Source organism: Scomber scombrus, chromosome 14 (assembly GCF_963691925.1).
Source record: "Scomber scombrus chromosome 14, fScoSco1.1, whole genome shotgun sequence".
In the NCBI taxonomy this organism is placed as follows: Eukaryota; Metazoa; Chordata; class Actinopteri; order Scombriformes; family Scombridae; genus Scomber; species Scomber scombrus.
Window position 1 is genome coordinate 14,226,731 of NC_084983.1, and position 12,039 is coordinate 14,238,769.

Genomic DNA, 12,039 nt, shown 5'->3' on the forward strand with positions numbered 1-12,039 from the left:
ATTTCCCCATATTTCTTTACAAAATCAATCTCTCCCTTCCCGTCCATGCACACATCAACCCAGTCAACCATCTATTTCTTTACCTCAGCCTGATACTCCTTCTGAGTGAATTTGGGTTTGGAGAAGTCAGAGAGTATCAAGGAGATGCGAACTGTAGCTGTGGCCATTAATGGAGGAAATCCACTGTCCGTGACACGCACAGTGAGGGTGTAAAAGCCCAGAGAGTTGAAGTCCAGGTCCCTGGCAATGGAGATAAGGCCAGTGGCATTATCTATGCCAAACACAACCCCGGTGTTACCTGAGAGTAGCAGAACGTTTTAAAACATCATTTATTTGTAAATACGAAAAACTGAACTTTGAATCCAATTCCAATTTCTTCTCCATCTCTACCATACAAACTTCAAAATACAGTTTAAAAATGAAGGCAAGAGAGGCATAAACACAAGATACAGATAGCACCACACCTGCTTCCATAGTATAGGTGAGTTGCCCATTAATCCCATTGTCTTTGTCGAGGGCGGTCACTTGCACTACAGAAGTGCCTATGGGAGAAGACTCATAGGCCACAGCATCATATACCGTGCTTGTGAAGTAGGGGATGTTATCATTGGAGTCTTCCACTGCCACCAGGATACGAGCCAGGTCACGGTTAAATGGAAACTCCTGATCCTTGACCTGGAGCAGCATCGGGCGACATGAGAGATGAATAGCTTTGTAGGAAGCCATAAATGAAAGAAATCAGCTAAAATTAAGTGAGGCAGGCCAAGTTGCCAAGAGGAGGATAATTTGGAACAGAACACAGGGACACAGGGACACACACACACACACACACACACAGGCTTTCAGTAACTGCCAACCAGGCACACAAACACATATTTCTTCCTCGTCCTCCCTCTCACCATAATAGTGAGGATGTGCTGTGTCCTAGCCTCGTAGTCCAGCCTGTCTGCAGTGTAGACGACCCCCGTTCCAGGATTGACCCTGAATAGTCTCATACTGGCTGGGTCTACACTGCCATAGATGGAGAAGCTCAAACGGGCACGCTCATCCATGTCGGATGCCCTAACCCGCAGCAGTTCCATGTCCACTGCTATGTCTTCGGAGACACTGACATCATAGGCGGGCTGTGAGAAGACAGGAGGGTTGTCATTGCTGTCTTGTACTCGGATGAAGACCTGAGTGACAAAGAGACAGAAGGGGAGTTTGAAAAGTCAGCACTGTAGATAGAAAGTAGAACTGTGCTCAGTATATTATCTGCAAAGATAAGAGCCCTTGAGTTTGCTTTGGAATCTGATAATACATTATACAGTTGTAGAGTCGTGTTCTGGCCTCAGTTTTTCATTTGTAAGGTGAAGATACCAATGAACACTACAAACACTTGACCTTTAGTTACACAGGCTAATCCTATTAATCCACTAATATCAAATATTTTCCTCACAAGGCAGACCTTGTAGGCTAGCCAAGAGAGCAGAAGCACATTAGATATCAAAGACAGAGCAACAAAAAGCACATTTCATAGTAAGCAAGAGATAATTTCCAAAAAAAAGGGAGTACAAGCATAGGAAGGAGAAAAGCTGGGAGTAAACAGCACCCCTGGACTAGGTAACAATAATTTAATTTGATGTGGATCTGAAGTGTGCAACAGACGGTGTCAGTGCATACACAAATCAAGTGTGTGTACCTGAGCAGTGGCAAAGTTGGTCCCATCTGTCACCTGAATAGTCATGTTGTACACAGACTGCACCTCTGCATCCAGCAGCTTGGCTACAACTAGAGTCCCCACCCCCACTTGAAGGTCGAACTGCATGTCAAAGCTCCCTGGAATTACACACACACACACATGGACACACACAGTTCACACAGTGTTTCAGTCATTAAGTATTCACTTTGCGTGCTAAACTCAGGTGCTCTAAGTTATTACTGTGTAATTGTTTTGGCCAGGTGCCTGCGTCTGAAGCCGAAGGGTCTGTGAAAGAAAAAAATGAACTGAAATGCAATGCAATGTAGCACCAAACCCACTTGCCAGTCTGAGAGTTGTTAACAGACACACAAACATCTTTCTTATCACTCCAAAACACAACCCATCTCAGAGATCAAAAACCTACAGCGGGGTCTTTTCCACGGGCGGTGAGTGTACAGTTTAAAGGCTTAATGTTTGATTAGAACGAGGGAGAGGATTGATATGTGTTAGGTATTCAGCACCATCCTTCGTCTCATTCCAGCTTCTCTCTCGACATATCTGGGAGCTTGAGCTCTTCTCAGCATATGAATACTGATTGGGCATTTTTCACAGACCCACTGATGCGTGTTGAGTTGGAGCAAACCACAAGGATTCGTCTTTTTTCTGTTTTTTTCTAGTGAAGAGGTTCATCAATATTACACTAAGTGGAAAAAATCTCACAAAATTAAGGAAAATAGTAATCACAGTCTGCAGTCTTAAAATCAAAAGAAGTATGCGGTTGCTTTCCTGTCTGCTAAAGGTGCTTCTAAAGGTCTCATCAGGTTTCGCAATTTGTTTAGCATTTTTGGAGCATGATGTGTAATCTGAACCAGTAAATATATGTACAGTCCATGTGTAGTAGTAGTCAATAAATTGTCACTTAGTTTGTGTACGTACAGTACATAAATGTTTTCATTAGTAACAGGTTAAAAAAACAATAATTTATGTATTATATTTGACATTTTTTAAATGAGTGACAGCTACAACCTACCTACCAACCTATAGTACAATTGGCACTGTAAAGCAATTTATGAGTGGATCCAGGTATTGTTTGTATAAAATATTCCAGAGCGCATACAAACAATATAATACACAATGACATTGTTCTCCAAAAAACAAATTAAGCATTGCTGTAACCTCAGTGAAACAGAACTGTGCCCCCCCATTTACTTTTCAAAGTAGCAGCAGAGTAGCTAAACTAATAATATGAACTTGTCCAACTGAAGCAGAGGTAACAAACCAGTGCTGTCTGTGTGGAGTTATGTGTAAATCCTTTTTCAAACTCAGATCACTCAATAATGCCTTTGGCTAAACATGGTCCTGGTACTGTATGCTGTATTTTCAGAATTTTTCTGCATTTCTCCAGACCTTAGGCACTGGAGGAAGAGTTGTGGCGAAATAAGTTTTGGCCAGACCTGTGTCAAGTGAGCAGTTTCTTCCACACTGATTCTGGGGAATGTAGAACATTTCTCTGGCGAGTCGTCCTCCTTAACGGTGAGAAAGAGAAGAGGAAGATAAAGAAATTATTAATATTTAGGAAGCAAATTATATTCTTCTGATTATAGATATGCATCATCTCTATGCAGCATTCTCCAAAGAAGACATCTTGACATTTTTAAATTTATCTGTGCTTTTAAGAAATGCAAGTGGATTTTTCATTAGAATACTTCAACGCAGTGTGAGAAATGAGATGCATTTATGAATAATATCTGAGTCCAGCTGAAGTTTGAGAGAAAAGATAGCCTAATCATCATAATGGTGAAAATATTAATGAGCACTTCCTGCACAATTTCTCCACTGATATTAACATTAAGGGCCTTATTTTCCTGCAGGCGCAACGCCAGTGCAGGCCCAGACACAGTCTTAATGCAATTTCCTCAGGCGCAAGTCTATTTTATTTTACATTTCTGACCGTTCGGTAATTTCCGGGCACCAAACTGGCACACTCATGAGGGAAGAGGCAGAACTGAGGTTGTGTTTATGCAAATTAGGCAGCGCAGTGCAATTTAGGTTCTCATTTTGGTGCATCTGCAATATAATCTGCTCAGACGACCTCTTACCGCTCATGTAGACACAAGGCAATATTCATTACTTCAATTGGCAGAGGCACATGCACGCAGACGTGTCCAAAATCACAGAACATCTTAAATTTATGTTGGGTTTTGCCCCTTTCAGTTGCTACACGTTTTTCATCTACTGCAAATTGACAACATTTTTAAGGAAGATTATTACCAATAATATTGACATGGACACAATGACCTGGAGTTCAGTAATACGTTCTGTTGGATGAGGGAGTTTCCCACAACAATGTGTAGAATGTATTTTCCCTGTTTATTAAACAGCTGTAGTTGTGACATCTCTGTTTTAAGAGAGAACAGATTAAAAGTTTAACAATAATCTTAAGATGTCAATCAAAATATTAAGATGTCAATCAAAATATTTTTTCTGTCCTGTCACGATGATTTTCACAGTGTGTTTTCAGTTTTGCGACTTGCAGAGCATGTCAGGTCACACTCAGTAATCATTGAGTAAAATACCCTCTGAAAAGGTCCTGTGCAATGCGCAATCCTTCCAAAAGAGAGTAGGTCTACTTCAATGAACTATATCCCATGAACAAATAGGACATATTCATAAAAACATCTTGTATATACTTAAAAGCATAAATGAGAACTTTCAAATATGCAGAGAAGGAGTAGAACTGCAGTGTCTAAATGCATTCATTATCCTATATTAATGGTTTGCACAAAATAAGCAGCAACAACAATATGTCAGCACCTGGAGCACATAACCCATCAGCTTTACTTTCATTCATTGTCAGCACATTTGAATTGATGTATATTAATATTTTGGGTGACCAGAATGTATATTTTGGAACTTCAGATGCTTCACAGAAGTGAACTCTTTTCTCTCTCTTACTCAGCCTCTCTCCTTCATTTCACCTGTTGTTGCATTTAAAAGGGATGAGAGTTTATGTGATTGGTCATTACTGCAGCTTGCACGACTTCACCTGCTGATTCTGTATTACTCCAGCTAATAAAGTATTCACTCTCCTCCAAGTTGTGCCTGGTTGCCCCTGGCTGAGCCCAGAGCGCACCAGTGCTGATGGTCAGGAAAATTGCAAAAAATGTGTTGGTCACACCCACACGCACCATGCGCCGGGAATAAAGACTTGAAACTGCACCTGCACCCTATTTCAGGAAAATAAGGCCATTAAAAAAGAACTGGAAAAAACAGCTGCGTGTGAATTTCCTATATCTTTGACAAGCGTGACTGAAAAGGAATAATAAACTAATCAAATTGTAACAAACAAATTTTCATATTAACTAATCTAAAAAAAGGGTCCTTTAGATGAAGAATAAGATTTTTTTTTTCTTGGGACTGTTGAGTAGCAATCCATAATAAGCTATTTGCTGATTAGGTTTCTAAAAACTTGAATCAGAGGACAAGATAGCGCTCCCAAGTGTTAAACAGGCAAACAGATATTGAGCCAGTGTGTGCCTGAGAAGATAAATTGTTTTTCACCAGAGCCAAAGCAGCAGTGGAAGCTATTCTTTTAATGTCCTTTGTTTGCCAGCTTGTTTTTGGCAAATTGAACCGTAAAAAATGCAGATTTTTATGGACAACTCGTTTTTGCCTGTGCACAATCAATCTTAGTTAATGTGTCATTGGCCTTCTGGTTCGAACATGCTAATTTTGAGTAGGAATCCACAACTGTTAACTTTCCAGAAACTGTCAGACGTAACTGTGGAGTAGAAAATCAACTGAAATGAAGTCCAAGCTACAGCAAAGTTGTTCTGGAGTATTGCGAGAAACCCTGCAACCAGATTTTAAAGTGCATGGTATGTACAATGTGAAACAATGCTTATAAAAAAACAAATAAAGACTCAATAGCAATAGAATAGGGAGATACTCTACAGTAAATGCGTCTTTTTAAGTATTATAACACTAAAAGATGTCCTAGTAAAGGATTAAGTCTAGTCAAAAACTATAGTTGTTTCTCCATGGATGATTTCACATAATCTTGTCTTTAGTCTAGGACTATTCTTAACCTCTGTCTGAGAAACTGGACCTAATTGATATACTAAACTGGTATATATATATATACAGAATATACACCAGTTTGCAGTACAATTGAACATTTGAGTGACATATGACAAAAAAACATTTAATTTATTTTTGTTGGTATAGCCACACTGTACTTCTTGTTAGTTTTGTATTAGATGTGAGTTTTCTTACCGATGATATTGAACCAAACAGGTGTGCTCGACTGGCTCACAGCAACCACTCCCACCGGCTGAGCTACAGCAGCTGTCTCAGATATTGAAAAATTGTAGTACTTCTGTGTCAACAATAGGGGCAGGAGCGATGGGACTGGTTTGCGAATCCACTCCACATGGAGTTTGACAGTAGACCATAATGGAGGATCACCACTGTCCTCCGCTTTTATCTAAGAAAAGGAAAAACACTGATAAATCTCAGGACTTTCTGCTGACACATCCAGGAGCCAACAAACATAATGTTTGGGAATTTAAGTAAAATATTGGAATAAGAATAAACCAGACTGTAAAATAATGAGCTGGTAAAATAAGTAGATTTCAGTAAGATTCATTTGTTACACCAAATCTGGTGTTAGTATCCCTTGATTTCAGGGCAATCACACTGAGAAAGTTTAAGAATTCTGGCCAACACAGATGAGATCTATATTCATTTCTTCTCTGACACTGCACGCACACCTCAGTGACAACATCCCATCATAAATAATATTTTTGCTGACCTTTAAATTGATCTCAGCAATTACTTTATAATGGGATGGCTGTCCCTGCTGGCTTAATATAACTTAAGCTTCCTTTCATACAGCAAATGGGAAAATCATTAACCAAAATAAATCAAATTAATTGGTGGGGGAACCTATGTGAGGGGCAACTGTAAAATATGGAGTTTTAAGTGGTGCTCACTGAAGACCAGAATCTGTGAGCCAAATACATTATCTGAGCCATCATTTGCTGAGAGAACGGTATTGCCCTAAAAATAAAGAAACATGATTGAGGGGGAGAAGATTGGTGTGCTTATTGTCAGTTTTACTGTAACAGGCTCCTTCCACAATGAAACTGTGAGCTTACTTCCACTCAAACTGGGCACAAGTGCAAAGCAAGTGTGTATGGTTGTGTCAAACTAATCACAGAATCAGGCGCATAAGAAAAATCTGATATCTGCAGCACAGTAATTTAAAAGGGGCCGAAGCAGGATAATTACATGGTTAGTATGAGGAATATGGTACACAAATAAAGCCACAAAATTGGTTGTGTCTGGGATATGATTGAGTCTGAGCAGATGGAAACTCAAGTACCATTTTATGTCAGAGTATCAAAAATGTTTAGTGCATAAGATACACAAAGTCAGATGTGCACACACAGGCTAAAACAATGGGCTTGTGCCAGATGAAAAATGGCGTTATGTGCACCTGCATGAAAATGGCCAATAAACTAATAAAACCCCAACCAGCTGTAAATACTGCAGGAATTGTACGAACAGCAGTAAGGAGGAGGTAATAGAGAAGCACTATGCATGAAAGATGTCAGGGGTCTAATCCCAAATGTGTAATTCAGATCTATATTTTTTAGATTTTACTTCATAAAGCCAAGTTTAGACCAGACAGCACCTTAAATCAAAAACAGAACCCTTTATAAAGACAAATAAACTTAGTATGTGAAACTCACAGTGAGGATATCATAGCTGCCCGCCGTCACCATCTTTTTTGATGACACCATAGCAGTCCTGGGGTCAATACTGAACTTCTCATCGTTGTTACCATCAATGAAGCTGTAGGTAATGTTTCCATTGGCTCCCAGATCACGGTCATAGGCGAAGACACGGTAGACTGGTTCACCCCGTTTGTTGCGGTCTCGTTCAGGCAAGCTGATGCGGTATGTGACCTCCGGGAAGGTGGGCGGGTTGTCGTTCTCGTCTTCAATGTGAACTATAACCCACACAGTTGACTGGCGGGTTGTCACTGGGCCATCTATGACTGTTACCTGAGAGAAACACACAATTTTACAACCACACATGCAGACAGACAACATGCGTCATTGTCTCTTGAACGTGTTTTATAATATTTGTGGTTATTTTTACTTGTGTATGCATACATTATGTGGCTGCTTCTGTAGTGAGCGGGTCCACGTGGAGCTGAGCTCACGGGAAATCTCTTTGTATTATTGATCCCCTGGAGGCAGAGGCAGAGGTCTGATCACTGATCAATTGGATCAGATCAGGGTGAACACCATTGCTGCCAGCCTGCCTGCTCACTAGACTATTAATTACAGACATGGAGCTTAGACTGACAGGCGGAGCAGTGGGTGGCATGCATGGAATGGCATTTCTATTGAAATCACAAGACAGGACAGGACAGGACGATGTAAGAACAGAAACCTCTCTGCCCCCAATTTTAAACTCATTCTATATGTGTATGATGCTGTTAGGTGCAAGCTTTTTTCTACAACTTTTCTGCTTTTAGTATTTTCATTTTGGAGTGTACTGTCAAAAGCTGGGTCCTTATTAAGTACTGGAGCAGAACAAAGCTGCACGCAAAGTTACTGAGTCTAGACAAGTCAATTGGCAATACAGAAACAAAACACCACGATGCATTGCTGCAGGTCAACTGTGGGTTACTTTCATTCTGTAGAAGGGCAAAGTGCTTGTACGTTCAACAGCATTTAATAACTTGTAAGAAAAGTCTGGAGGAAGTATAAAGTTTGCTCATGTCTCTGAAGTCAAGAATCTCTGATTATCAGGTTCATCTGCATGCAGAGAAGCAGGAGCAACAGAAATGGTAATCACTGAGCTATCTGTATGCCCAGTGCCTGCGCTTATCAAATGCTGGGCAGACCAACTCCTCTCCTCCCTGTTCCCGTCCTGAGTAGAGAAGATAACCAATGATGAATGATCACATTTAGAAAATTCTAAACCTGGGGCCCAAAACTACAGCCATTCATCACAGTTTATGGAGCCTTGAGGGCCTGCCAGGGTTGTCCTCAACCCTGTCTCTGTTAATAGCGGCCTGTGGCAGGTGGCAGGGCCGGATAAATAATAATACTGCAAACCCGGTAACACTGTTAAGGTTTTACTGTACCTCTAAAAAGTGCTCTGCCTGTTGTTCTCTGTCCAGTTTCCTTGCAGTTGTTGTGATCAGCCCTAAAATCAATCAGAGAACAACAACAGCATCAGATTACACAAACAGATTTGCAGTGAGTTGGCAAAGATGTTATGGTTGGTGTCTCTTTTTCATTTAGTGCGGCTAAAAAAACTCTCTTCACAAGTTTTCCAGCTAGTGAAGAGTCTTCCATTTAGAAAAGGAGTGGATGCATGTGTACGCTACACTCACATGCACACATATTCCATGTTCCAAAAGCTATAGCCTGCAGCCCTGGCGGGGACTATGGCGTTTGGCACATGTTCACTTGGCACTGTATAGCTGTGGGTCACTCAGTTTGCCAGCATGCCACCAGGACAGTAGGAAAGGAATGAGGTTATTGATAATAGCTTTGATCGATCCAAATTGTTCACATGATGGTTAAACAGTTTGACAAATGCTAGCAGGCTGCATTGGAGATCACAGACAGTGACAGCTCCATTGTCCCCTGACGTTTTCCTCTCTTTTTAATTCAGTGCTTCTTATCTTGTCATTTGCTTGCTAGTTCACTGTTACTGAGCAAATACGCACGCACAGACTCCCTACACACAAACAGATACAGAGTTCACGTTAATCAATAATTGCTAGTTTTTGTCAGTGTAAGCTTTGTATGTTTAACAAATTAAAAGATCCCCAGGCATTACTGCTGGAATAAAGGTATTATGGTAATAAAGAGGTAACCTCTAAGCCAGGTATTATGGTAAGTCTACTCCTAACATGTTAGACCTGATGACTTGAACATGAACAAAGTGTTAAATAGCTTTTACTTATAGGAAGTATTACGAACACCCAGTACTTAAAAAGAAAAATAAGCCTAGGGGACTAGAGCTCACTCTGCTGCAGTGCTGTCTATTTGTATGTTATTAGGCATTTTGGATATAAAAACTCAATTTTAATTGTGCATGAATTGTGTTTCTCTTTCAGACCTTATTAAAAAAGAAACACTGACTGGGTAGTTGGTTGATTTGTTCTCTGAGTGCAGAACATAAGATTCTGTATCAACAGGAGCCAGGAAGCTCATTTTGAGTCAAACCTTTTAGCCACTTTCTGCTATTTAAAAAAAAAAAAAAAAAAAAAGGGAAAAAAAAGCTACCATTTTGATCTCGAAGTATTATGATTGTAAAAAAAACGGTAGGCTTGGCAGAGATTGAAAGGAAGTTGACGTGAAAAAAGTTCACTAGCCTATTGTGTCATCCAAAGCTGGATGTCCCCCTGCTTCAAAACTCATTCCGGCACTGCTGCATTGCATGCATTAATCCACAGCAAATTCAGCCCATTATATGACAGTTTTACAATATTATAAGCCGACTTTTGTTTTCTGAGGGAATGAAGTTGTAGATCACAGTCCTTGCCTAATATTCATCATCTCATGAAAACATCCTAACACAGTGAAAAGGGCACATTTGTCTCGGCCTGGATGTTTTGTCTTAACACACAAATACAAATGCACTGACGTAAGAACTGAATCACTATTGTATAGTTTTTATTTAAAAGGAGAACACTTCTGTTGGTTGTAACATTATTATTTTCATTCACAGTTTGCTCACAAAGTACTCTACACAGGATCACAGACTTGCATGCAAACAAATGCACATGGGTACATGCACAAAAACATCTTCATACATATTTCACTGTGGATTTTTTTTCTAGAACGATTAAAGTGGATGGGTTAGACACATGGGTTAGACACATTATCATCATGCAAGCAGCATGATGATAATGTGTCTGTTTCAGTGTAATGAAGCGTTGCGGCAAAATAGGATTATTTTGGATGCTTAGAATATCTGTGCAGTCAACACTCAATGGATAGACCGAAACCAAGCACACACACACACACACACACACACACACACACACACACACACACACACACACACACACACACACACACACACACACACACACACACACACACACACACACACACACACACAAACACACACAAACACACACACACACATGCTTGCACATATCACAGTGTCACCTTGAACTTGCTATGCAGGCTAACTTCAATTAAGCAAATTAGGAGTAAATCTAGAGCAGCGGCCACAAGCTGCAAAAGAGAGACTAGAGGGGGGAGGTGGGAACACAGCGCGAGTAACAACTGATAAAAATCAATGATCTACAGCTCGCAGCACATGTGCAGTTGGACAATCCTCCATTTTAACTGGACATATTTAGATATCCCCTCCCACACCTTCAAATGCACACACAATTTATGTTATGGTCCAGTGGCCAGACTTCTCCTCCCTATAAACCACTGTCACTAATGCATAGCCTAGTTCTTCACCATGTAAGGGGAAAGGCTCTCCTGCATTTTGTAACAGGAGCAACATTAAAAATACAAATCAGAGATATCAAAATCAGGATTTGTGTTAATGTTGATCATGAATGACGATTCAAACATGTGCAAATCTATTTGTTAATATCCCGGTACAAACAAAACCCAATACAATCCAATGGAGGGTTGTAAAAAAGGTCACGCAGCCACCTCTGTAACACCATGACAGCGCTCTGCAAACATGCATGCTTTTACAAGAAGCACTACATCTAACACCCTGTGTCAACACTCATCTGCTCTGTTTTCACCCCCAAAGGAGGTAGGCTTCACTCACACACTGTAAGCTGTCACAGCACATTTACACACTTTGCACTCATTCAAAGTTCTGCTTCAATACATTTTGGAAATAGTTGCAGTATCTCAAACCCATCAACCTGACACTTTCAGTGTGAACTTGAAAAACATATTACTTTGAACCGCCCCAAACATAGTTCTGAAAAACAATTTGGAAACTTGAAGGCTTTTTAGCGGTTGGGGTCATAGTATAGTGTAGCTGGCAGCCGCCTCATGAAAGCAAATCAATCAACTGGGTTTTGTTTATTCATCTATTCAATGAAATCACTATGGGACATGGAAAGTTTTTGACTGGGTAAACAGTAGGGGATGATTCATATTGAAAACATCTTTCACTCATGCATGTCTCATTATCAAACTAATAGACTAGTGTCAGTCACATTATTGTGAAAATTATGCTAACGATGTATGCAAATTCACACCTTGTATTGCGAATGACTAAAACTGCAGAATAAAGTACAGCCACAATAAAAAATAGAAAAAGAAAAAAAAAACATT

General features: G+C 40.1%; 1 protein-coding gene across 1 annotated transcript in view; it reads right to left on the reverse strand.

Moving 5' to 3' along the window:
* LOC133994539 (protocadherin Fat 3) overlaps nt 1-12,039 on the reverse strand; it is a 64,045-nt gene that overhangs the window by 38,095 nt on the left and 13,911 nt on the right. Inside the window, exons 6-13 of the mRNA XM_062433825.1 lie at nt 8,847-8,908; nt 7,438-7,752; nt 5,957-6,167; nt 3,136-3,207; nt 1,682-1,818; nt 900-1,175; nt 465-675; nt 84-298 (exon numbers count right to left, since the gene is read on the reverse strand). Of these exons, the coding sequence (XP_062289809.1) occupies nt 84-298; nt 465-675; nt 900-1,175; nt 1,682-1,818; nt 3,136-3,207; nt 5,957-6,167; nt 7,438-7,752; nt 8,847-8,908 (1,499 nt within the window). The remainder of the gene's footprint in view (nt 1-83; nt 299-464; nt 676-899; nt 1,176-1,681; nt 1,819-3,135; nt 3,208-5,956; nt 6,168-7,437; nt 7,753-8,846; nt 8,909-12,039) is intronic.